This window comes from Chiloscyllium punctatum, chromosome 5 (assembly GCF_047496795.1).
Source record: "Chiloscyllium punctatum isolate Juve2018m chromosome 5, sChiPun1.3, whole genome shotgun sequence".
NCBI lineage: Eukaryota > Metazoa > Chordata > Chondrichthyes > Orectolobiformes > Hemiscylliidae > Chiloscyllium > Chiloscyllium punctatum.
In genome coordinates this window covers 79,855,014-79,882,932 of record NC_092743.1, presented here as the reverse complement: position 1 = coordinate 79,882,932, position 27,919 = coordinate 79,855,014, and the positions used below count along the sequence as shown (strand labels likewise).

The window sequence follows — 27,919 nt, the reverse complement described above, 5'->3', positions numbered from 1 at the left end:
GGAAGCATATGTAAGGTATAAACAGGATAGATTGAGTGAATCCTTAGAAGAGTATAAACGCAATAGGAGTATACTTAAGAGGGAAATCAGGAGGGCAAAGAGAGGACATGAGATAGCTTTGGCAAATAGAATTAAGGAGAATTCGAAGGGCTTTTCCAAATACAATAAAGACAAAAGGGTAACGGGGGAGAGAATAGGGGCCCTCAAAAATCAGCAAGGCGGCCTTTGTGTGGAGGCGCAGAAAATGGGGGAGATACTAAATGAGCGTTTTGCATTAGTATTTACAATGGAAAAGGATATGGAAGATATAGACTGTAGGGAAATAGATGGTGACATATTGCAAAATGTCCAGATTACAGAGGACGAAGTGCTGGATGTCTTGAAACAGGTAAAGGTGGATAAATCCTCAGGTAAAGATGTAAACCTCTGTGGTAAGGTAGAGAAGTGATTGCTGAGCCTCTTGCTGAGATATTTGTATCATTGATAGTCACAGGTGAGGTGCCGGAAGACTGGAGGTTGGCAAACGTGGTGCCACTGTTTAAGAAGGGTGGTAAAGACAAGCCAGGGAACTATAGACCAGTGAGCCTGACCTCGGTGGTGGGCAAGTTGTTGAAGGGAATCCTGAGGGACAGGACGTACATGTATTTGGAAAGGCAAGGACTGATTAGGGATAGTCAACATGGCTTTGTGTGTGGGAAATCATGTCTCACAAACTTGATTCAGTTCTTTAAAGAAGTAACAAGGAGGATTGATGAGGGCAGAGTGGTAGATGTGATCTATATGGACTTCAGTAAGGCATTCAACAAGGTTCCCCATGGGAGACTGGGTTAGATCTCATGGAATACAGGGAGAACTAGTCATTTGGATACAGAACTGGCTCAAAGGTAGAAGACACAGGGTGGTTGGTGGAGGGTTGTTTTTCAGACTGGAGGCCTGTGACCAGTGGAGTACCACAAGGATCGGTGCTGGGTCCTCTACGTTTTGTCATTTACATAAATGATTTGGATGCAAGCATAAGAGGTACAGTTAGTAAGTTTGCAGATGATACCAAAATTGGAGGTGTAGTGGACAGCGAAGAGGGTTACCTCAGATTACAACAGGATCTTGATCAGATGGGCCAATGGGCTGAGAAGTGGCAGATGGAGTTTAATTCAGATAAATGCGAGGTGCTGCATGTTGGGAAAGCAAATCTTAGCAGGACTTATACACTTAATGGTAAGGTCCTCGGGAGTGTTGCTGAACAAAGAGACCTTGGAGTGCAGGTTCATAGCTCCTTGAAAGTGGAGTCACAGATAGATAGGATAGTGAAGGTGGTGTTTGGTATGCTTTCCTTTATTGGTCAGAGTATTGAGTACAGGAGTTGGGAGGTCATGTTGCGGCCATACAGGACATTGGTTAGGCCACTGTTGGAATATTGCGTGCAATTTTGGTCTCCTTCCTATCGGAAGGGTGTTGTGAAACTTGAAAGGGTTCAGAAAAGATTTACAAGGATGTCGCCAAAGTTGGAGGATTTGAGCTGTTGGGAGACTCTGAACAGGCTGGGGCTGTTTTCCCTGTAGCGTCGGAGGCTGAGGGGTGACTTTATAGAGGCCTTACAAAATTATGAGGGGCATGGATAGGGTTAATAGACAAAGTCTTTTCCTTGGGGTGGGGGAGTTCAGAACTAGAGGGCATAGGTTTAGGGTGAGAGGGGAAAGAAAAAAAGAGATCTAAGGGGCAACGTTTTCACACACAGGGTAGTACGGGTATGGAATGAGCTGCCAGGGGAAGTGGTGGAGGCTGATACAATTGCAACATTTAAGAGGCATTTGGATGGGTTAATGAATAGGAAGGATTTGGAAGGATATGGGCCAAGGTGTGGCAGGTAGGACTAGATTGGGTTGGGCTATCTGGTCGGCATGGACAGGTTTGACTGAAGGGTCTGTTTCCATGCTGTACATCTCTATGACTCTATTGCCCATCCCTAATTGTCCTGAGGGCAGCAGAGAGTTAACCACATCACTGTGGATCTGGACTTATTTGTACCTGGGTCTCTGGATTAACAGTCTAGCAATAATAGCATTGCCTCCCATAGAACACAGGCCTGGACTTCTGGTGTGCTCCTATGGTGACATTACTATAATACCATCACATTCCTTGTAATGCCAAAACAGAGAGTGAAGATGAAATTATCCTTCCTCTTGGCTGTTTTATGCATTGTGTAACTGAAAACGCGAAAAAAAAATTGGGAAAGGAATACTTCAGATTTATTACAATAAATCAGCAAAAACAACTGATTTATAGATTCTAAATTAAAAGTTGCATCTTATCCACATTGGTATTTGTGCTACCTTATCTAAAGGAAATCCTAAACAAAAACCGAGCGACGCTCCGAAAGCTAGTGTGCTTCCAATTGAACCTGTTGGACTATAACCTAGCGTTGTGTGATTTTTTTAACTTTGTTCACCCCAGTCCAACACCGGCATCTCCAAATCATGGCAACTTCAGTCCCAACACTTGAGCAGCGGTAGAGGCGGAACGGAAGTCAAACCCACACTCTGGATGCGAGGGTTCGAGAGGAGAAACGTCCTACCCCATCTGCTGGAAGGTGGGCGGTTCGGTAAGTGTCCTGTTTGTTCGCAAGGCCACCTAAGGGATTCGTCCGGCAGTGACATTCCCCCCTCTCCCCCGCCTTCCCCAGTTCATTTTCAGGCCCACACCAGCCAGGCCACCCTGTTCTGTCTCGTCCACTATCCTGCCACATGTCGTCCTCCGAGGCTGGGTAACACCTCGGACACCCCTGAGTGTAGGTGACAGACTGTCTGCTGGTCACTATCCTTTTCTGCTTTAACGGAGAGTGTGGGTGAGACACGGTGAAGTTCAGGACTCCCTTTTACCTGCGAACCTGATCTTGACCAGATCGAGCGGGTGCAACGCCAGCGTGGAGACCACCCCGCCGCTGATACCAGCTGCCAGGTTCTCATACTTCACCAGCTCCAAGAACTTGAGCAGGGCAGATGTCCAGCTCAGCTCAGCATCGGGGGCCTGCCCGGCTCCTGAGGACATTCCTCTTCTCGGTGAAAGCCCCTTGGAGTCAAATAACAAGCGACACCAATAGAAGAGGGGGGCAACCGCCAGGCACGCGCGTCAGAGGGCAAAGGTCAAGGCGCCGCTCTCGCTCCGCCCCTTGCGTCAACGTTGTCACGGCGGGGCCTGGGAGTTAGACGGAGGTCACGGCTAAATTTGAAAGTGAATCGATGAGGTTTACATAGTCGTTGGGCTAGACTGGAATTGGCTCCCCGCACAATGAAGGTGAAAATCCTGTCCCGCAATCCGGACGATTATGTTCGAGAAACGAAGCATGATATTCAGAGAGGTAAGAGGTCGGTCGGTCTGTCTCCTCATTCACTGTCACCACAACAACTGTGGGCTTGGTCAGTCAGCGACCATGTGTGTCTCTGGGGCTACGTGTGGGGCTGAGCAGACTGGCTAACTGTAATAAAGAAGGGAATGCAGATCGAATTTTAGGTCTCTGGAGAGTAGGTTAGGTTACATTACAGTGTGGAAACAGGCCCTTCGGCCCAACAAGTCCACACCGACCCGCCGAAGCGCAACCCACCCATACCCCTACATTTACCCCTTCCCTAACACTACGGGCAATTTAGCATGGCCAATTCACCCGACCTGCAGATCTTTGGACTGTGGGAGGAAACCGGAGCACCCGGAGAAAACCCACGCAGACACGGGGAGAACTCCACACAGTCGCCTGAGGCGGGAGTTGAACCCGTGTCTCCGGCGCTGTGAGGCAGCTGTGCCACCGTGCCCACAAAGTAGAGTATACAGGATCATAAAGTCATAGAGATGTACAGCAATGAACTCGTCCATGCCGACCAAATATCCTAAATTAAGGTAGTCCAATTTGCCAGCATTTGGCACATGTTTATCTAAAACTTTACCATTTATGTACCCATCCAGATGCCTTTTAATTGTTGTAATTGTACCACCCTTCTCCACTTCCTCTGGCAGCTCATTCCATACTTGCATCACCCTCTGTTTGAAAAAAAATTCCCTTAGATCCCTATTAAACCATTCCCCTTTTGTCTTAAATTTATGCCCTCTAGTTTTGGATTACCCAATCCTGGGGAAAAGATCTTGACTATTCACCCCATCTATATCCTTCATGATTTTATAAGCTTCTGTCAGGTCACCCTCAGCCTCTGATGCCAAGTTAGCCTATTCAGCCTCTTCTAGCTCAAACTCTCCAATCCAAGCAGCATCCTGATATGAATTCCTTCAAGTTTCACAACATCATTCCTATGGCAGGGCGTCCAGAATTTTACGCAGTATTCCAAAAGTGGCTGAACCAATGTCCTGCACAGCTGCAACATGACGTTTCAACTCCTATGCTCAATGCACTGACCAATGAAGACAAGCATGCCAAAGTTAAAAATCACTCAACACCAGGTTATAGTCCAACAAGTTTAAATGGAAGCACTAGATTTTTTGGAGCACTTTCAAGAAACTATGCACCTGTACCCCTAGGTCTCACAAAGGCCCTACCATCAAATGTATAAGTCCCACCTCGCATTTATCTAAATTAAACTCCATATGCCACTCTTCAGTCCAATCTTCTTCACTGTCCACTACACCACCAATTTTAGTGTAATCTGCAAACTTGCTAACCATAACTCCTATATTCACAGCTGTAAAATTTATATAAATGATGTAAAGCAATGGACACAACACCATTTCTTGTGGCACACCACTTGGTTAAAGGCCTCCAGTCTGAAACATAACACTTCGTCGCCGCCACCTCCTACTTTCAAGCCAATTTTGTATCCAATTGGCTAGTTCCTCGTGGATTCAATGTGATCTAACCTTGCTAACCATTCTACCATGCTGAACCTTTTGCAGATTTGTGCATGGTGCTGAAGATATGCATACGCATCAACAAACCTCCCCATTTCTGATCTTGTGATGGGATGTGTTATTTACTATATAATATTTCATCTGATTAATCTGAATATCTGAAAATGGTTAAGCATAGAATATTACCTTGAGGAGCTTTAGCACCTTAGTTGTGCAGTGATAGCATCCCCACCTCTGGACCATTAGACTTGAGTTGAAGTCCCTCCTGCTCCAGAAGTTTGTGATTAAAATCCCTGAATGGGGTTGATTTAGAAAATGTCTTATCCAGTAGGTTGTTGGCTTCTGGACAGAGAAGTCCAGAAAGGAAAGATGGAAACAAGTGTTACAGACAGACAGCATGACACAAAGGAAGAATGAACTCCTTCTGAGCTGTCATCATTCTCCGGAACTTGGCAGGTCTCAGCATAAATATAAATCTCCACTATAACATACCTTGAGAAACTTGAGAGTTCTTGAGGTCAAGTGGTAGTATCCCTATCTCTGAGCCAGAGTTCTAGTCATACCTGCTCCAATGGCTTATCATAAAATTTCTGTACTGAAAAATATCAATGCAAATTCAAATCAGCTCTCGCCTTACTCCTGATACGGTTGATTTGGGAGTATTCAATCATATCTTGAGGAAATTTAGGGTAGTTGTGCAGTGGTAGTGTTTCTAGTGTTGTGGGCCAGGAGGCCTGGGTTCAAGTTCCAACTGCAAAAGTGTGCAATGACACATCTGAACAGTTATTAACTTTGTTTTCTTTCTTTTTCTGCTTTCCACCAGATTCTATACCTAAGTGTCTTTGTACCTAGCATGGTGCTGTAACTGGCAACTTTAAACTTTTCACTGTACATATGATAATAAATCTAACTCAATTCAGAGGTTGAGTAAAATAAACCTTGCCTATACTGAGACACCCTTGGACACAGTGATATGACCCTCCGTCTGAGCTAGGAGGCTGAATCCAAGTCCCACTTGTCCCAGAGGTACTTCATTACATTTCTGAAAAAGTTGTTTTTTTAAAAGTCCTTTAGGAATTCTTGCAGTAATATCCTGGAAATGAGATGACTGACCTCCAACACCTGCTGCTATTGCCCTTCTTCCGTGGTGGCTCAGAAAATTGTACATTCCTTCATGACAAATGGTAACTGGAAATCAGGAAGTGACAGACTTAGTAAATACAACTTTTGTCTTTCACAAGTGGAACAAAATTCCAGTAATGCATGGAAACTTAAAATAAAAATACAACTTTTGTACTAGTGTTCACATGGAGACCCATGATTGCGTGTGTGATTTGGGAAGGAGGTGCATCATATTAAAGGAAGGTTATTGGTGTGTGGTCTAATTACATGCTACCACTGATAGAATATGTTTACTTTAGTAACATACACTCTAATAACTTAGTCAAAATAATTGACTTTGTTCTCATTTGTTAAATCTCCAATTTTTATATGCTCAGTTCCAAGGAATTATGATCCTGTACTGCATCCTTTCGAGGTACCAAGGGAGTACACGAGAGCACTGAATGCAACCAAGCTGGAACGGGTTTTTGCTAAACCTTTTGTAGCATCATTGGATGGTCATGGGGATGGAGTGCATTGTATGGCCAAACACTTTAAGAGTTTGTCCGGAATAATCTCTGGAGCTTGCAATGGCGAGGTGAGTGATTTATTGTCATAAAATACAGTTTGGTTTATGGTGGCAAAGTAGAGAGAACTTAAGTTGGTTGTGGGCAGTGACAAATAGATTTGTCATAGTCTATGGTGTGATTTTTATTAATTCATTCATGAATGTGTGAAAGCCTGGATAGGCTAGCATTGATTACCCAGCCCTAATTTTTCAGAGGGTAGTTAAGAGTCAACCACATTGCTGTAGTCTGGAATGGCATGAACGTGTAGCAACTAAAAACGTATAACAAAGTACAAATATAAAGCAAGCTTAAAGCAGTACAGAGGAACCTTCTGGATGTAGGTTTGCTCGCTGAGCTGTAATGTTCGTTTTCACATGTTTCGTCACCATTGTAGATAACATCTTCAATGAGCCTCTGAATGAAGCACTGGTGACATAGCCCGCTTTCTATTTAATGTTTGAGTTTCCTAGGATTTGTGATGTCATTTCCTGTTCTTTTTCTCTGGGGTGGTAAATGGGATCCAAGGCAATGTGTTTGTTGATAGAGTTCCGGTTGGAATGCCATGCTTCTAGGGATTCTTGTGAGTATCTCTGTTTGACTTGTCCTAGGATGGATATGTTGTCCCACTCGAAGTGGTGTCCTTCCTTATCCATATGTAAGGATACTAGTGAGAAAGGGTTATGTCGTTTTGTGGCTAGTTGATGTTCATGTATCCTGGTGGCTAGTTTTCTGCCTGTTGGTTCAATGTAGTGTTTGCAAGGTATTTTGTAAATGACATTAGTTTTACTTGTTGTCTGTACAGGGTCTTTCATTTTCATTAGCTGCTGTTTTAGTGTATTGTTGGGTTTGTGGGCTAGCATGATGCCAAGGGGTCTGAATATAGAGGAACCTTTGATTATCCGGCATTCAATTATCTGAATATTGGATTATTCGGCAAGATCGCAAGATGCTTGGCTACACTATGTAATCTGGCATTCAGTTATCCAGAAATCGATTAACGGAATGAAATACTTTCTGTCCGTGTCCTTCGGATAATCGAGGTTTCTCTGTACATTATTGTCCATTTTAGCACCTAATTTCCAAATCGTAATTATGTATCAAACCTAAATGTGTACCTACTGTGCAAATGGTTAAATTTTGAGAGTTCAAGCTGTTTAGAAAGGGAGGCTATCTGAGACAAAGTCGAAAGCTTTCTACCCTTTTTTTTGTGGAGATTGGATCATGGAAGGGGATACCAAAATAGGTCTCCATTTCCCATGTTTTAACTTCAAAATCACTAAACACACTTTTAAAATTTTCTTAATTTTGTTTTCTGGACTTAAGGGGTTCAATTCCCGCCTCAGGCGACTGACTGTGTGGAGTTTGCACATTCTCCCCGTGTCTGTGTGGGTTTCCTCTGGGTGCTCCGGTTTCCTCCCACAGTCCAAAAATGTGCAGGTTAGGTGAATTGGCCACGCTAAATTGTTAGGTGCAGGGGTAAATGTAGGGGAATGGGTCTGGGTGGGTGCGCTTCGGCGGGTCAGTGTGGACTTGTTGGGCCGAAGGGTCTGTTTCCACACTGTAAGTAATCTAATCTAAAAAAAAAATTCCTTTGTCTTCATTTTTATTTGCTAAAAAGTTTTTTTTAAATTTCATTTCTTTTTTTGATTCACTATATCATTCAAAATGCATTCTAATAATATAACCCTTACCATTATTTGATTGTACTCCTCTGAATTTGGCTCGTTTCTCCTCCACAGACCAGCCTTCTTCCTGCTTCATGTTTGTCTGTACCTATCACTATTATTTCACAATTTTACTAGCTTGCTACAATTCCTTGTGTGCTATGTGAGGCATCAATTCAAACAACAATGTTGAGTACAACATAAAGAGCCACATTATGGCACATTGGAAGAGATGAAGTGTAAAATAAATACTTTCTTGTTAGATGTATATTATAAGCCCCTTGTAATTATGTTCAGTGACTGATTGTTTGATTAAAATGTGTGGTCTATCAAGCCAAATTTCACTCTGCAATCTCAATTCCAGATTTATCATCAGCTGATTCCAACACAAAATCCACTGCCCTGTGAAGTTTTGATGTGAAGGTCCCAGTATTTAAAGTCTGAAATCAAATGACACCAGGTTACAGTTCAACAGATTTATTTAAAATCACCAAGCTTTTGGAGTGCTGCTTGTTCATCAGGTGAAACAGAGGAAAGTGCACAAGCACAGAATACATAGAGAGATAATGGCAAGATGATTCCAGGCAATTAAGAGTGTCAACATAAAAGTACAAATAGTGGGAGTGGTGTGTCAACAAGCTGAATAACAAGTCTTTGCAGGTGATCAAAAGTGTCAAATGGTGTTAGTAAAGTGTCAACAGCTGAAAAACAAGTGAACGGATGACCTACCAATTGATTAATTGGGGCAGAGAGATAATTACAAAATATCATTGATTCCTTGTTATTATCTTGTTACTTTAATCAGTTTATATAGTTTTCCATTGCTTGCTATTTTGGTTAGACCCTCACCATGCAACTCTGATACCTATTTATGTTATTCCAAATTAAAAATCACACAACACCAGGTTATAGTCCAACAGGTTTAATTGGAAGCACACTAGCTTTCGGAGCGACGCTCCTTCATCAGGTGACAATTAAATGCTTCCAATTAAACCTGTTGGACTATAACCTGGTGTTGTGATTTTTAACTTTGTACACCCCAGTCCAACACCAGCATCTCCGAAATATGTTATTCCAGCCATTTGGTTTGTCTCTAGCACCGTCTTATTTTTGATTAATTGCATTTGTCTCTCTGCCTTAATTGATCGGTTCATAGGTCATCCCTTTATTTGTTATTTAGCCTGGCAACACTTCACTCATACTATTTGTACTTAGACTGTAAGACATAGGAGCAGAAATTAGGCCATTCGACCCATCGAGTCTGCTCTGCCATTAAATCGTGGTTAATAGGTTTCTCAACCCCATTCCCCTGTTTTCTCCCCATAATCCTTGATCCCACATGACAATCAAGAACCTACCTATCTCTGTCTTAAATATACTCATTGTCTGGCCTCCACAGCCTTCTATAGCAGCAAATTTCACAGATTCATCACTGTCTGACTGAATTAGTTGTTTCTTATTTCCATTCTAAGGCTGTGCCCTCGCGTCCTAGTCTCTCCAACCAATGGAAACATCTTCCAAACATCCTCTGTCCAGGGCATTTAGTATTCTGAAAGTTTCAATTAGGTCTGCAACCCCTCATCCTTCTACACTCCATCGAATGTAAACCTAGAGTTCTCAAATGTTCTTCATATGTTAAGTTTTTCATTCCGGGTGGATTCACTAACTTCCTCAGAACACACTCCTGGGCCAGTACATGCTTCCTGAGATATGGGGCCTAAAACTGCACGCAATGCTCCAAATGTGGTCTGCCAGAGCTTTATAGAGCCTCAGAAATGCATCCCTGTTTTTATATTCAATTCCTCTCAAAATAAGATTAGATTAGATTCTCTACAGTGTGGAAACAGGCCCTTCAAGTCCACACCACCCCTCCAAAGACAAACCCACTCCCCTACCCTATATTTACCCCTGACTAACACTGTGAGCAATTTAGCATGGCCATTTCACCTGACCTGCACATCTTTTGGATTGTGGGAGGAAACCGGAGCACCTGGAGGAAACCCGTGCAGACACAGGGAGAATGTGCAAACTCCACACAGACAGGCAGGAATCAAACCCAGGACCTTGGTGCTGTGAGGCAGCACTGCTCACCACTGAGCCACCGTGCCGCCCCTAAATAAATGCCAGTGTTGCATTTGCCTTCCTAAATACTGTCTCAACCTGCAAGTTTACTTTTGAGAGAAGCCGAGACTACAACTCTCAGACTTCTGAATTTTCTCCCCATTTAGAAAATAGCCCATGCTTCTATTCTTCTTACCAAAGTGCACAACCTCCCATTTTCCCATGTTGTGCTCCATCTGCCACTACTTTACTCACTCTCCTAACCAAATCCTTCTGCAGCCTCCCTGCCTCCTCAATACTACCTGTCCCTCCATCTGCCTTTGTATCATCTGCAAATTTAGCCAGAATGCCCTCAGTTCCTTCATCTAGATCATTAATGTATAAAATGGAAAGTTATGGTCCCAACACTGACCCTTGCAGAACACCACTGGCTGCTATCCTGAGAAGGACGCTTTCATCCCCACTCTCTGCTTTCTGCCAGACAGCCAGGTTTTATCCATGAGCATCTTGCCTCTAACACCATGGGTTCTTATCTTACTCAGTAACCTCCTGTGCGGCACTTTGTCAAAGGCCTTCTTGAACTCCAGATAGATAACATCCATTGGATTTCCTTGATCTAACCTGCTCATTACGTCCTCAAATAATTCTCACAGATTTGTCAGGCATGGCCTCACCTTGATGAAACCATGCCGACTTTGCTGTATTTCACCATACACGTCCAAGTATTCAGAAATCTAATCGTTCACAAAAGGATCCATGGTCTTAGCCATGACCAAGGTCAGGCCGGTCTGTAATTTTCCATCTTTTGCTTTACTCCCTTTTTAAACAAGGGTGTCATGTTAGCAATTTTCCAGTTATCTGGGACCCTCCCTAATTCTTGCAATTCATGAAAGATCACCACTAATGCCTACAGTATTTCTTTAGCTATCTCCCTTAGAACTCTGAACTCTGGAGACAATCTGGCCTTAGTGATTTATCCACCTTCAGGCCATTCAGTTTTTCTAGTACCTTCTGCTTTGTAATGGCCGCCATTGTCAGCTTCGCCCCCTGAATCTCTCGAATTTTTGGGATATTACTTGTCTTTTACCATGAAGGCTGATGTGAGGTAATTGTTCAGTTCCTCATCCATTTCCTTATTCCATACTACTCTCTCCAGCTTCATTTTCCAGTGGTCCAATGGCCACTTTTGCCTGTCTTTTGCCCTTTATATATCTAAAGAAACTCTTACAGTCTTCCTTTATATTACTGGCTAACTTAACCTCATACTTAATCTTCTCCCACCTTATTTTTTTTTTCTGTTGGTCTTTGCAAGCTCCAAATCCTCTGGTTTCTCACTACCTTTCGCCACATTATATGCTTTCTTTTTTTGCTTTTATGCTGTCTCAGCTTTCCTTAGTCAGCCACGATTGCCTAATCCTCCCTATACCATGCTTCTTTTTCCGAGGGATGTTTTTTTTGCATGTGTCTCCTGAATTATTCTTAGAAACCCCTATTCCACTGTCGTTCCTGCTAGGGTTCTCTACCAGTCTATTCACATCAGGGCCTCCCTTGTGCTTCTGCAGTTGCCTTTATTCAGCTGTAATACCATTATCTCTGATTCTGTGTTCTCTCCCTCAAATTGCAGAGGAAATTCAGTCATGTTATGATCACTGCTTCCTAAGGTTCCTTCACCTTTAAGCTGCCTTATCAAGTCTGCCTCATTGCACAGCACTAAATCCAGTATTGTCTGGTCCCTACAGGGCTCCATCACAAGCTGCTCCAAAAAAAACCATCTCGTGAATTTTCCATAAATCCCATTTCTTGCGATCTACTACCAATATGAATTTCCCAGTCTTTCGACTTATCTATTGACATTCTTTAATTACCTGGAATTATTTCTCTGCCTATATATTCAGTGCCTGTTGCTGTAGTTGTGGGTATGTTCACTGAGCTGCGAAGTTGATTTGCAGACGTTGCGTCCCCTGTCTAGGTGACACCTTCAGCGCTTTGGAGCATTCTGTGAAGCACTATTGTGCTGTGTCTTCTGGAATTTTTCATTCTGTTCTTGCCGGTTCTGGTTGTTTGTTGCAGTGGTCACTATATTGGTTCTAGGTTAATGTGTTTATTGATGGAGCCCATGGATGAATGCCATGCCTCTACAAATTCTCTGGTTGTCCTCTGTTTAGCTTGTCCAATTATCATAGTGTTGTCCCAGTCAAATTTATTCTCCTTGTTATCTGTGTGTATGGCTACTCAGGACAGCTGGCTGTGGCGTTTAGTGGCTAGTTGGTATTCATGGATGCGGATGGCTAGTTGTCTGCCTGCTTGTCCTATATAATGTTACGTACAGTCTTTGCATGAAATCTTATAAACGCCTTTCATCTTGCACATGATGGGTATTGGGTCTTTTGTTCTGGTGAGTTGTCGGAGTATGGCTGTCGGTTTAAGGGCTGTCATGGATCCAAGTGGTGAGAGAAGTCTGGCTGTTTGTTCTGAGATGTTTTTATGTAAAGTAACAAGTTAGATTGTGGCAGTCCTCCTCATGTTTGTCTGCAAGGCATCAGCGGATGAAGTTGCGGGGATTTCCGTTCTTGGCAAAGTCTTTGTAGAAGTGTTCTTCTCTTCACCTTTTGAACAGGGTCCTAATGCAGCTTCTCCTTTGTGTGTTCGGATGGTTGCTGTTGTAGTTCAGAATGTGGTCTGTCTGTGTGGCAATCTGTATGCTTTAATTGGGCATTCACCGTTCTGTGTTCTTTCTACCATCACATCCAGGAATGGGAGTTGATAGTTTGTTTCGCTTATATATTTGATTCCTGTGAGCATGGATTTGATAATCCAGTGTGTGTTCTTGATCTCTGTTCTCTTATTTATTACAAGAGTATCATCCACGTATCTGACCCAGACTTTGGGTTGGATTTGTGGGAGGGCTGTTTGTTCCAGTCTTTGCATCGCAGCTTCTGTTATCAGCCTGGAGATGGCTTAGCCCAAAGGTGTCCCATTGATTTATTCATGTTTCTGGCTGTTGAATATGAAATGTGTCATCAAGCACGGGTCTATTAGTTTGAGTATGCAGTCCTTGTTGATAGGTTCCCTATCATGTTGTCTGTTCTGTTTGTCCAGGAAGTTGGCTTTTGTCTCTCTGGCTAAAGTTTTGCCAAATTTGTGCCTGTGTGCTTCCTTCTGCTTCACGTGATAAAGGAGCAGTGGTTTGAAAGCCTGTGATCTCTCACAAGCCTGTTGGATTATACAGGCTTGGATTATGTGACTTCTGACTCTAAGAAGTATTCTAAAGTACCAATTTGTGCATGATGAATGTCATAAAAGCAACATTACTTGAAACGCAGAAAAATAAAATACTGCAGATGATAGAAATCTGAACATCACACAAAAAATACTGGAAATATTTGTCAAGTCTGGAAAATCTGTAGAGAGAGAAAATGGAAAGGCTTTTGAGACAGAAACAGAGTTAACATTTCAGGTCTGTCAGATTCAGGTCTCTTGAAAATTCATAACCAATGAGAGAAATCCTATTCTCTGACTATTACGAAACTCTCTCTATGTTGCCACATTCCTTGTCCTGATGGTTCTTCACCCCATCTTGTGCTGTTGTTTTGCACTGCTTCTTTTTGTCTCATAATGTTCATTTTGGCAGAAGAATAGTAAAGCAAAATATTATGTAAATGGGAAAATAAAACAATGTGACACTGTACATAGATAAAGATAGCCCTTGCACATGATACAAAAAATATTGCAGGTGTTGTGAGGAATTCAGAAGACCCATGGAAAGCTAGTCTTTATTTCAAGGAGAAAGGGGTACAAAGTAGGGATGTCTTGCTTACATTCATGTAACACCTTTGGAGGATATCAGTAGTGTTACAAGCAGTTCAGAGATATACACTTAATTAATTCCTGAGGTGAAGACATTATCTTCTGAAGAAAGCTTGAGTAGATTTGACCTATGTTCATTGGACTTTAGAAGATTGAGTGGTGATATTATTAAAACATTCAAGATTCGATGGGGCTTGGTAGCATCTCTGCCAAGAGGTGTTGCGGGTGAGGGGTGCTGGAGGGTGGTGTAGGGTTAGTGGGGTTGGGGTGGGCGGGGAGCTTGGTTGCGGTGCGGGCAAGAGGTGGTGTTGGACGGGGTTTGTGGGGCTGGCTTGGGGGTGGGCAGCGGTGGGGAGAGCGGTGTTGTGGGAGGGAGAGCGGCAGTGTGCTGCTGCCTAGTCTGAACTGGGAGCACACTTAATAGAACACTCCGAACCCCAGAGGAAAGGCATTGAATCGATTAACTGAATAATCAATTATTCAAACGCAATAGTGCTCGCCCATCTCATTCAGATAATCGCGGTTCCCCTGTAAGTGGTTTTGAGGAGATTGGGCGAAAAATATTTTTCTCCAGAGGATGGTAGAAATATGCAATGTGCTGCTGAGAGGGTAGTGGAGGCCAGTACTCTAGCAATACTGTATTTTAAGAAGTATCTGGAGGGACACTTAACATGCCAGGGCATACACTATTGACCAAGTGCAAATAATTAATATTAATGTAGTCTGGTGGTCGGCATCACACATGCGTCTTCATTCTCTGCTATCTGACTCTGACAATGAATGCTTGACCATTGATTATGTTCATGGATGCGTTGGTTGAATGTTTTGACATCGAAAATTGTGGGTTTTTGTATGAGGGTTGGGGGAGAAGATGTAGGAAAGAATGTGCCACATCAGTTTAGCGATTAATATTTTCAGGCTGTGGAGGCGATTTAAAGGGCTGAATAGCCTACTCCTGCTCCTATTTCTTCTGATGATATTCATGTTACTAAGCGTATCAGGAAACACTTGTGGAGAGAGGCCACTAGTTAATCTTTCACGCTATGATCGTTCGTCAGAAGTGTGCAGCTGGTCTGTGAGCAAGCATGGTTTTGTTGTGGATGTATAGTTAGTTTTGTTTCCTCAATCAGAATGTAGATTGAAGAGATGCCAAAGCTATAAGCAACTCCATGAACTGAGCTGAGTGCATTTTGCAGCTACAGCATTCTTTTCTGGGGCTAAGAGAAATCCATTTAAATCATTATTCATATGTTAACATTGGTGCAGATGTTATTCCAATTACCTCCATCACTCTTTAAAAATAAATTTTGCGATTTATAGCTCTCATTTATATGACATTAACTGGAGATTTTGCAATTTGTTACATTATCTGGTTGTTATACATTCTGTATGAACTAAATTGCAATTTTAAGAATTTCCAACTCGTCAAACTTTTCAAATAGATAATTGCACTGTCATTTTTTTTTATTTCTGTCTGTTCCTCTGAGAGTTTTTCCCTCTCTGTTTTTGATATAATTTGGCTCATATTTGTTCTCGCATAGATTAAAATTTGGAACTTGATGAATCGTCAATGCATCCGCACTGTACAAGCGCATTCTGGTTTTGTCAGAGGGCTCTGTTCCAGATTCTGTGGTGCATCCTTCTTCTCAGTAAGTATTATGGTATATCTTAAGTGTTTTGAGAGAGAAATCAGATGATACTTAAGATTGTATTCACTTTGCAAAATAAATTCACCTTTTTTAAATGTGTGATTCATTAGGCATTAAGTAAGTATCTGCTATTTTGAACCTTTGATTTAAGTTTTTAATTGTACAGGATAAAAATAACTTTGTTAAAACCTATTTGAGATTTGGTCAAAATCCATGGTTGTATGCCTCAAACCATAATCAGCTCTCTTCTTGTCCCTCAATCAATGACTTATACTAGGTTAAGGTATAACATGACACCCTATGTCATGGATTTAATCAATCTTCAACTTGGAGTAACTGCAAGCACTGAAATATCTTTCAGGGAATTTTGAATTAACTTAACCTTGAATTTTATCAAAATATAAAGTACACTGTGAATCTCCTGTTTCGACTGATATAGTTTTCATCTATATTACCTGTACTGCAGTTACCAAAAAAAGTTTTTAGCTCTCTAAACATGTACCTCACTCGTACAGGACAGATGATAATTTTATATTTTTCTAAAAATTGCCTAATTCCAATAACTTAACCTAATTACTTTTTTAAAGGTTGGTGATGATAAGACCATAAAGCAATGGAAAATGGAGGGTCCTTCATTTGAGGAGCAAGAAGAACCAATACACACAATACTAGGCAAGGTATGCCACATTTTATTAAAGTTATATAGGAAATATTCATGGCTGGCATCAATAACTTAAAGAAATTGATCATTCTTAGTCATACAGTCATAGAGATGTACAGCATGGAAACACACCCTTCCGTCCAACTCATCCATGCCGACCAGATATCCCAACCCAATCAAGTTCCAACTGCCAGCACCCAGCCCATATCCCTCGAAAACCTTCCTATTCATATAGCCAGGAGAAAGTGAGGACTGCAGATGCTGGAGATCAGAGCTTAAAAATGTGTTGCTGGAAAAGCGCAGCAGGTCAGGCAGCATCAAAGGAGCAGGAGAATTGACGTTTCGAAACTAGCCAGTTCTGTATCCAAATGGCTAGTTCTCCTTGTATTCCATGAGATCTAACTTTGCTAATCAGTCTCCCATGGCGAACCTTGTCGAACGCCTTACTGAAGCCCATATCGATCACATCTACTGCTCAGCCCTCATCAATCATCTTTGTTACTTCTTCAAAAAACTTAATCAAGTTTGTGAGACATGATTTCCCACGCACAATGGCATGTTGACTATCCCTAATCAGTCCTTGCCTTTCCAAATACATGTACATCCTGTCCCTCAGATTCCTTCCAACAATTTGCCCACCACCGAAGTCAGGCTCACTGGTCAATAGTTCCCTGGCTTGTCCTTATCACCCTTCTTAAACAGTGGCACGACATTAGCCAACCTCCACGGCATCTCACCTGTGACTATCGATGATGTAAATATCTCAGCAAGAAACCCAGCAATCACATCTCTAGCTTCCCACAGAGTTCTCAGGTACACCTGATCAGGTCCTGGGGATTTATCCACCTTTACCCGTTTCAAGATATCCAGCACTTCCTCCTCTGTAATCTGGACATTTTGCAAGATGTCACCATCTATTTCCCTACAGTCTATATCTTCCATATCCTTTTCCACAATAAATACTGATGCAAAATACTCATTTAGTATCTCCCCCATTTTCTGTGGCTCCACACAAAGGCCACCTTGCTGATCTTCGAGGGGCCCTATTCTCTCCCTAGTTACCCTTTTGTCCTTAATATATTTGTACAACCCTTTTGGATTCTCCTCAATTCTATTTGCCAAAGCTATCTCATGTCCCCATTTTGCCCTCCTGATTTCCCTCTCAAGTATACTTCTACTTTTATACTCTTCTAAGGATTCACTCGATTATCCTGTCTATACCTGATATATGCTTCCTTCTTTTTCTTAACCAAACCTTCAATTTCTTTAGTCATCCAGCATTCCCTATACCTACCAGCCTTTCCTTTCACCCTAACAGGAATATACTTTTTCTGGATTCTCATTATCTCATTTCTGAAGGCTTCCCATTTTCTAGCCATCCTTTTATCTGCAGAACATCTGCCCCCAGTCAGCTTTCAAAAGTTCTTGCCTAATACTGTCACAATTGGCCTTTCTCCAATTTAGAACTTCAACTTTTAGATCTGGTCTATCCTTTTCCACCATTATTTTAAATCTAATAGAATTATGGTCGCTGGCCCCAAATCGTTCCATTGACACCTCAGTCACCTGCCCTGCCTTATTTCCCAAGAGTAGGTCAAGTTTTGGTCCTTCTCTAGTAGGTACATCCACGTACTGAATCAGAAAATTGTCTTGTACGCACTTAACAAATTCCTCTCCATCTAAACCCTTAACACTATGGCAGTCCCAGTCTATGTTTGGAAAGTTAAAATCCCCTACCGTAACCACCTTATTATTCTTACAGATAGCTGAGATCTCCTTCTAAGTTTGTTTTTCAATTTCCCTCTGACTATTAGGGGGTCTATAATGCAATCCCAATAAGGTGACCATCCCTTTCTTATTTCTCAGTTCCACCCAAATAACTTGCCTGGATGTATTTCCAGGAATATCCTCCCTTGGCACAGCTGTAATGCTATCCCTTATCAAAAATGCCATTCTTCCTCCTCTCTTGCCTCCCTTTCTATCCTTCCTGTAGCTTTTGTATCCTGGAACGCGGCCAGTCCTGCCCATCCCTGAGCCATGTTTTTGTAATTGCTATGATATCCCAGTACCATGTTCCTAACCATGCCCTGAGTTCATCTGCCTTCCTTGTTAGGCGCCTTGTATTGAAATAAATGCAGTTTAATTTTTTAGTCCTACCTTGTCCCTGCCTGTCCTGATTGTTTGACTCACTTCTGTTCTCAATTGTACCAGTCTCAGATTGATCTCTTTCCTCATTATCTTTTTGGGTTCCACCCCCAACCTTACTAGTTTAAATCCTCCTGAGCAGCTCTAGCAAATTTCCCTGCCAGTACGTTAGTACCCTTCCAATTTAGCTGCAATCTGCCCTTCTTGTACAGGTCACCTCTACCCCAAAAGAGATTCCAATGATCCAAAAGTGTGAATCCTTCTCCCATACACCAGCTCCTCAGCCATACATTCATCTGCTCTATCCTCCTTATTCTGTGGCATCGTTTTGGAATTTTGGGGAAAAAAAGGTCAAAACAACAGCAGTTTTAAAAGGGAGAAGAACAGACAAAGGAAGCACATTGTGAGGGCAGTGCAGGAGAGAGAGAGAGAGAGAGAGAAAACCTGCACAGTTATTGTCTTTGTTGTTTTGAATTTATGTATTGCTGGACATTGGAGTGCATCTGGGGAAATTAACAAACAGTGAAATTTACAACTAATCTTGGAGGAACCTGTTTGGCCGAAGTTCACAGCACAGAATCAGATAAGTTAATCATTGTTGTGGTTCTGTTCGCCTAGCTGGGAATTTGTGTTGCAAACGTTTCGTCCCCTGTCTAGGTGACATCCTCAATGCTTGGGAGCCTCCTGTGAAGCGCTTCTGTGCTGTTTCCTCTGGCATTTATAGTGGCCTGTCTCTGCCACTTCCGGTTGTCAGTTCGAGCTGGGTCATGTTGGGTATCGGGTCCTTCGTTCTGGTGAGTTGTCTGAGAGTGGCTGTTGGTTTGTGTGCTGTTATGAGTCCTAGTGGTTGCAGTAGTCTGGCTGTCAGTTCAGAAATGCTCCTGATGTATGGTAGTGTGGCTAGTCCTTTGGGTTGCAGCATGTCCTCGTTCCGTTGTCACTGACAGCCAGACTACTGCAACCACTAGGACTCAACAGCACACAAACCAACAGCCACGCTCAGACAACTCACCAGAACGAAGGACCCGATACCCAACATGAGCAGAACTAATGTAGTATACAAAATCCCATGCAAGCTCTGCACAAAACACTACATCGGACAAACAGGAAGACAGTTAATGATCCGTATACACGAACACCAACTAGCCACGAAATGACACGACCAGCTATCCTTAGTAGCCACACACACGCAGACGACAAGCAACATGAATTCGACTGGGACAACACCACCATTATAGGGCAAGCCAAACAGAGAACAGCCAGGGAATTCCTAGAGGCATGGCACTCATCCACAGACTATCAACAAACACATCGACCTGGACCCAATATACCGGCCACTACAGCGGACAGCTCAAACTGACAACCGGAAGCGGCAGAGACGGGCCACTATAAATGCCGGAGGAAACAGCACAGAAGCGCTTCGCAGGAGGCTTCCAAGCACTGAGGATGTCACCTAGATAGGGGACGAAACATTTGCAAGACAAATTCCCAGCTCGGCGAACAGAACCACAACAACGAGCACCCGAGCTACAAATCTTCTACCAAACTTTGAAGTTAATCATTGTTTAAAGTGTGTCCAATAGAAAGGCTGCAGTATTGAGTAGAGTGGGTTCTTTCTCGATTATATGTTTTTGGAGATATGTCTCTTGATTAGACTTAAAATATAAGCCATAACTGTTAATTTAACCTGGGGCAGTGTTTTGTAGGGGAATAAATCAGTGTTATTTTCTGGGTCGGTAGATTGTGATGGAACAAAAATGGCCTTTAGTACAGTGATGCGTACTATTTGTCAGATGTGGGAGTTTAAAGAGAGTTTAGGGATCTGTGTTTAAAAAGGGAGTAAAGGAAAAGATGGAAAATTACAGACCGGCCTGACCTTGGTCATGGCTAAGATCCTGGATTCCTTTGTGAAGGATGAGATTTCTGAATACTTCAAGGTGTTTGGTAAAACAGGGCAAAGTCAACATGGTTTCATCAAGGTGAGGTCATCACTGACAAATCTGTGAGAATTATAATGAGCAGGTTAGACCAAGGAGATCCAATGGATGTTATCTATCTGGAGTTCAAGAAGGCCTTTGACAAAGTGCCGCACAGGAGGTTACTGAGTAAGATAAGAACCCATGGTGTTAGAGGCAAGATGCTCATGGATAAAACCTGGCTGTCTGGCAGAAAGCAGAGAGTGGGGATGAAAGCGTCCTTCTCAGGATAGCAGCCAGTGGTGTTCTGCAAGGGTCAGTGTTGGGACCATAACTTTCCATTTTATACATTAATGATCTAGATGAAGGAACTGAGGGCATTCTGGCTAAATTTGCAGATGATACAAAGGCAGATGGAGGGACAGGTAGTATTGAGGAGGCAGGAAGGCTGCAGAAGGATTTGGTTAGGAGAGTGAGTAAAGTAGTGGCAGATGGAGCACAACATGGGAAAATGGGAGGTTGTGCACTTTGGTAAGAAGAATAGAAGCATGGGCTATTTTCTAAATGGGGAGAAAATTCAGAAGTCTGAAGTGCAAAGAGACTTGAGAGTTCTTGTCTCGGCTTCTCTCAAAGTAAATTTGCAGGTTGTTAAGAAGGCAAATGCAATATTGGCATTTAGTTTGAGAGGAATTGAATATAAAAGCGGAGATGCACTTCTGAGGCTCTTTAAAGCTCTGGTCAGACCACATTTGGAGTACTGTGTGCAGTTTTGGGCCCCATATCTCAGGAAGGATGTACTGGCCCAGGAGCGTGCTGTGAGGAAGTTCGATAATCCACTCAGGAATGAAAAGCTTAACGTATGAGGAATATTTGAGGACTCTAGGTCTACATTCGATGGAGTTTAGAAGGATGACGGGTTGCAGATCTAATTGAAACTTTCAGAATACTGAATGCCCTGGACAGAGTGGATGTTAGAAAGATGTTTCCATTGGTCGAACAGATCTAATTAATCTACCTTCTCCCACATTTCTTGAGAGAAGAAACCTTCTCAGGATTGTCAGCAAACAATGTTCTTTCTAGGAACACACATCCCATAAAAGAATAAAGGAAGAAGTAGGTTGATGGTTTAGTAAATTAGCTTCATAATTTGTAAAACTGTTTGAGCAGCAAATAAGTGTGAAAATGCAACTACTTTGTCACCTACCTCTATTGAAAATAGTTTGAATCACTGCCTTCTCCAATAAACTGTAGATCAAACAGAACAGGAGTCCCACTAAGAAATATGTTGGAAGTTTCATACTGCCAGCAGTCAGCAAATGACTATTTTCACATCGTTAAAAGTACAATGCATTTTGCAATGCTTTTTTGTGCTGTGTGCTTGCTTAGTATTCCAAGTAAACACGATGACTATATTTGTGCTTAGACTGTTTACACAGGAATTGATCACCATTGGAAGGATGGTGTGTTTGCAACTTGTGGACAGCAGGTGGACATTTGGGATGAGCAGAGGACCAGCCCAATTCGCTCGTTTACTTGGGGTGTGGACAGTATCAGCAGTATTAAATTCAACCCAATAGAGGTAATGGTGGTACTTCTGAGAAAAACTGTTATTTACTGACAGTATGCAAGACAACATTTGACTAAGAAAATAAACATTTTGTTTAGATGTTATCATGCAAGAAATTGTGCTGTGCTTGCAAAATTTCTTAATGTATTATTGAACTAAAGTTGGTTTTGAGCCTTCCTGTTATCAGGCTATAACTACTATTATCTGCTGCTTTGAAAACTGAAATGTGTGGAACACTGTTCAGTAGGGGGCAGGAATGATTTGTTTTCAAATACTGATCATACACTGAATTGTTTGGAGAGCACACTAAACCTATACTGTCATCCCTAGGAGACTATCTTTGAGTTTGATACTTGTTAATACATTTCTCAAGCCATAATATGAAAATTAAATGCTGTCTCATGTTCTTGATTCAACTTTCTTGTGTTTGCTGTATTTTTAGTTGCTTTGAGTAGAACTAATGCTGGTTGTTATAGGGGTCAGTGCTGTGTCCATTCTGGGTTTTGACATTTGCCAGTTTAGGTCAGTTAGTATGCTGTGATTTTAGGTACCTATTTAATCCAATGGGACCATTTTGACTGAAGTAGTAATAACAAGCGATCGTTTAATAGGGACTTGTAAAAGTTCAAATAATTTTAATAGACTTATTTACTTCTATTTCTGCTGGTTAGGAAGTCATGAACTAAGATTGTGAGCTTGAAAACATTGGCTAGAATGACTTCATTTCAGGGACACCTTTTGAAAGATTGTTTACTCCGCCCTTCTCTTGTACAAGAGTGTGGGCCCAGGTTGTCTGCTCATTTTTTTTAAGAAAGGACTTTTTAAGAAATTGAAGTAAATAAGTCTATTAAAATTATTTGAACTTTTACAAGTCCCTATTAAACGATCACTTGTTATTACTACTTCAGTCAAAATGGTCCCATTGGATTAAATAGGTACCTAAAATCACAGCATACTAACTGACCTAAACTGGCAAATGTCAAAATGACTTCTGACATGGATGAGCTTATTTGAATGGTTGCAGCTTGCTTCCTTGTGGGATCATAATGCTTTTTTAAATTTGTCATAAGATGTGGGCACATGCTGGCTAGATCATTATTCATGAACAACTTCTGGAAATTGTTTTAATGATTGAGCAATCAGCTCTTAGCCAAGCACATCTTAAAACCTATTATTTATAAATTAAATGTTGCCACTTTATTTGGTTCTGGATATATTGTAAATGTGGATAACATGGGAATGCAACTTCATGGACATCAGTATAATTTTAGACTTATTCCTTTGCCTCAAAATAGCCTCGTATTGCATTTGGGGAAGATGTTGTGAAATCAGCAGCAATAAAATTGTCATTAGCCATATCACAGAAGAATTCATTGATATTTAGCATATAAATAAGGAAAAATGTTTGACTTATTAATCTTAATTGAATTTATTATTTCCTTTTGATCTTCACCTGACTACATATTAGAAAGCAAAAGCTTAATAACAGAAGTTTGTGAAAAGATGATCTCAAGTTTCTTGTAGTGACCGTTACCGCATGAAATGCCAGTCACAACAAAATTAAAGAGATGTTAATTATTCGGATATTCATATACCTAGTTGTTTTTGCCAATGTAACTTTTTTTTTGCAATTAGTGACTGCAAGATTAATTTTTAAATAGCAGAATTTAATAGCTGGTTTCTTTAATTCACTTACTCTAATTCAGTTAAAGTAAATGCATAGCTTTATGAAACTCTGAACATTTTTATTGCTTGATGCATTATTTTCATTTGAGGTTGTCAATAGTTTGAACTGATCCAATCTCAAAGTGAATTATGTTCACGAGTTCAGAAGAAGGAAGGGAATCTCATAGAAACCTATAAAATTCTAATGGGGTAGACAGGATAAATGGATGAAGGATGTTCCCAATGATTGGGGAGCTAGTGGGGGTCCCTGTTTAAGGATACAGGGTAGGCCATTTGGGATTGAGATAAGGAAAAATTTATTTCTTCCATATGTTCTTCCAGTTTCCCTATTAGAATCATAGAGTTGTACAGCACAGAAACAGACCTTCCAGTCCAACATGTCTGTGCCGACCAGATATCCTAAATTAATCTAATCCCATTTGCCTGCATTTGGCCCCTATCCCTCTAAATCCTTCCTGTTCATACACCCATTCAAATGCTTTTTTAAAACTCTGCAGTTGTATCGACATCCACTACTTCCTCTGGCAGCTCATTCCATACACGCACTATCCTCTTCATGAAAAAGTTGCCACTTAGGTCCTTTTTATATCCTTCCCCTCTCACCTCAAACCTCTGCCTTCTAGTTTTGGATTCCCCTACCCAAAGACCTTGGTTATTCACCCTATCCATGCCCCTCATGATTTTATAAACCTCCATAAAGTCACCCCTCAGTCTCTGATACTTCAGGGAAAATAGCCCTCACCTATTCAGCATCTCCCTATTGCTCAAACCCTTCAACCCCGGGAACATCCTTGCATATCACTTCTGCACCCGTTCAAGTTTCACAACACAGTTCCATCTGATGTATCTGTGTAGCAATGCAACCTGGTACTCTAATGTTTATGATAGGTCCCATTTTACTTTAGCTGAGGATTCATCTCTCCGCTCCTCACCACCACCCTAAGAGCAACTGTGGCATCATCTTGCTGTTATTTCTTATCATCTTGTAACCCAAAATCAGGCTTAGCATCTCTCAATGTAAATGTTTTGCCAATAGTATGGCTGCTTCAGTTTTTGATTGACCAGTGATGTTGGTCGTCTTTGCATGAGCCATGCAACCAAATGATATCCTCAAGTTACTTAAGATTGTCATTCTACAGTGTTCAGCACCGTTCTCAGTTCCTCAGATGATGAAGCCATCTGTGCTTGCTTGCAGCAAAGCTTTTTCGTTGCTGTAATGAAAGTGCATTGAATTTGAACCAACAATGTGAAAAGAAATTGTGTAAGATACATCCCCTTATTCTGGGAAAACTTCTCTGATTTTCACATTGAGACAAGTGATGTTCTTCAATAAACTGCAGTCAATTTTGCATCATGTACATTATTTATTTGAATGAAGCATGATATTAAAAACTGAAAGATGTGTAATAGTAATAAAAGTGTAAAATCAAAACTCAACCAGTAAATAAAATCAGAAATTTCTCTCAAGTGTAATGAAAAATCCAAAATTTTGTTCCAAATGTCTCTGAATGCCAAGGACACTGTACTTAAAATTGCCAAGACTGAGATTGAGTGAGCGTTTTGAGAGATGAGATTGAGATATGAATGATCAAAATCAACTTGAATTTGTATGTTTTTTTTTATTTCTAAAATGTCACTTCTTTCAGTGAGAGCAACTTTTTTTATCCTAGCACTTCAGCTGAATTACTTGTTCCTGTTTCTGTGTAAAGTCCAAACCCATTACAATGGCTATTGGAACAAGCTAGAGGCTGGGAATTCTACAGTGTAGAACTCTCACATCAAAGTCTGACACCATCCAGTACAGAGCAGCCTGCTTATTTAGTAAATCATCCACCACATTAAACATTCGCTACTTCTACCTGTGATGTACAATGGCAGCAGTGTTTGCTGCAAGGTGCAAGACAGCAACACAGCAAAGCTCTTTCAACAAACCTTCCACCTTTTGTCACCTTGAACAAGGGCACCAACTTATAGGAACATTACCACCTGCAAGCATCACTGCAAGTCATATCATCATGACTTGAGACAATAGTGCCATTTCTTCATGGTTCCTAGATTAAAATCCTGGAACTCCCTTCCCAACTGCACTGCGCATGTACCTGCACCAGATGTACGGCAGCAGTTCAAGATGGTGGCTCTCCACCATCTACTCGAGTATAATTAAAACGTTGGCCTTGCCTGCAATGCTTATGTCCCAGAAATGTAAAAAAAAGCAGTAGGAAATACTAACATTGAATAAAAATGAAGCATCATAATTCAGTCACTATAAACCAGTGACATTTGTTGATCATTAAATTTGGCCATTTTTCAGTTATCAACTTTTATGGGACTGTTAAGCTTTTTTGTAGCTGTAGTTCAGCATTCCCTAATGTTCTAGGGTGTGTCTTGTAAGTTGAGTTTTCTCCTCTGAGAAAAGTGTGAATTAAATTCAGTTGCTACATATACTTTAAACATATTTTGCAGTACAAATGATAAACAGTTGCCTTTTTGTTAGCTATGCCTCATGGCTCATCTTGATTTTTGAATAAACTTGATTACATATTGCTAGTTTTGGGGATGGCAATGATATCGAATGGTGTTAAATGTTGTATTAATTTGTGTTCTATCTTAGACTTGCCTTCTTGCAAGCTGTGCTTCAGATAGAAGTATTGCTCTGTATGACATGAGACAGGCAACCCCCTTGAAAAAGGTATGGTATTTCATTTTTCAACTGTTTATATTGAATAGAATTAAATTGCCACATACCTATGTTTGTTTTGTTATATCTTTTATTTTCTCTAACAGGTAGTCATGGACCTACGGACTAATGCTATATGTTGGAATCCCATGGAGGCCTTTATTTTCACTGGAGCAAATGAGGATTACAAGTAATTCCTTTTGCAAAAATATTATCAAGGTTTAAAGCCAAAAGCAAGGAAAAGAGATACATCTGTGAGAATTCCATGACTGTTTTAATATTTAGTCCTAGAAAATCATACACAAGCAATTAATACAGTTACGTTATAATGGGATGGGATACAAGGAATAGCAAGTCATAACGATGTACAGTATGGAAAGAGAACATTTGGTCCAACTCATCCATGCTGACCAGATGTTCTAAATTAGTTTAGTCCCTTTTGCCAGCACTTGGCTGATATCCCTCCAAAACCTTCCTATTCACTTATCCATCCAGATGCCTTTTAAATGTTGTAATTGTACCACACTCCATCACTTCTTCTGGCAGCTCATTCCATACATATACCACCCTTTTATGAGAAAAAGTTGTTCCTCATGTCCCTTTTAACTCTTCTCTCTTCTCCCTGCTGCCCCCCCAAATCAGGTAAAAGACTTTGTCTATTTATCCTATCCATGCCTCATGATTTTATAAACCTCTATATAAAAAGGCTGCTCCTCATTCTCCGACCCTCCAGGTAAAACAGCCCCAGCCTATTCAACCTCTCTATAGCTCAAACCCTCCAACTCTGGCAACATCCTCGTATAGTGCTGGTTGGAGGTCCTGTGCAGCAAAGAAGTCTTGTTTAAACTAGTGCATGAAAATGTTGGCATATCAGGATGCAAATGTGGTTTCCTTGTCTGTTCCGTGTGTCTGGATGAAGAACTGGTTGTCTAAGGTGAAGATGTGGTCCAGGATGAAGTGCACGAGTTGTAGGATGGTTCTCAGAGATTGGCAGTTGTTGGTATTGAGTACTGAGGCTGTCACAGCGATACTGTCATCACGAAGGAAGCTGTTGTAGAGTGCCAAAACGTTCATTGTGACATTGCATGTTCCCGGTTTGACTAGTCCATTGGTGCTGGGTTTCTGTAAGAAATCTGTCGTGACAGAAGCTGGGGGTCGTTGTACAATGGATTTCAAGATGCCCTCAACATAGCCAGAGAGCTTCTCTCGGAGTTCCGTTGCCTGACATAGTGGGATGACCAGGTATGTTGGCTTTGTATATCTTCGGAAGGCAGTAGAAATCCCCTGTGCGAGAAGTATGTGGGATGAGTGCGTAGGGAACTCTACATGTTTGGATTAAAAGTCTTGCCCAATCTGTTGAGTTCATAGATGTGTTCTTTGGTTGGATCGGTTCGTAGTTGCCTGTGGTGTTCCTGGTTGTTTAGTTGTTGGTACACTTCCTTGCACCATTCTATTCTGAATGACGATAGCTCCTCCTTTGTTTACTGGTGTGATGACAATGTCGTGATTAGTTTTGAGAGCATGGATGGCATTGTGTTGTGCTCAGGTGATGTTTTGCTCTACCTTGT

The 27,919-nt window shown here is 41.4% G+C and overlaps 2 protein-coding genes across 2 annotated transcripts in view; one reads left to right on the top strand and one right to left on the bottom strand.

Moving 5' to 3' along the window:
* slc25a32b (solute carrier family 25 member 32b) overlaps positions 1-3,139 on the bottom strand; it is a 52,167-nt gene extending 49,028 nt beyond the window's left edge. The window contains exon 1 of the mRNA XM_072570621.1: positions 2,877-3,139. Coding sequence (XP_072426722.1) covers positions 2,877-3,045 — 169 coding nt within the window. The 5' untranslated portion in view covers positions 3,046-3,139. The remainder of the gene's footprint in view (positions 1-2,876) is intronic.
* Positions 3,140-3,157: 18 nt separating this feature from the next.
* The window catches only part of dcaf13 (ddb1 and cul4 associated factor 13), an 82,341-nt gene continuing 57,579 nt past the window's right edge, over positions 3,158-27,919 (top strand). Inside the window, exons 1-7 of the mRNA XM_072570620.1 lie at positions 3,158-3,355; positions 6,348-6,547; positions 15,592-15,699; positions 16,287-16,376; positions 21,845-22,000; positions 26,286-26,363; positions 26,459-26,541. Of these exons, the coding sequence (XP_072426721.1) occupies positions 3,286-3,355; positions 6,348-6,547; positions 15,592-15,699; positions 16,287-16,376; positions 21,845-22,000; positions 26,286-26,363; positions 26,459-26,541 (785 nt within the window). The 5' untranslated portion in view covers positions 3,158-3,285. The remainder of the gene's footprint in view (positions 3,356-6,347; positions 6,548-15,591; positions 15,700-16,286; positions 16,377-21,844; positions 22,001-26,285; positions 26,364-26,458; positions 26,542-27,919) is intronic.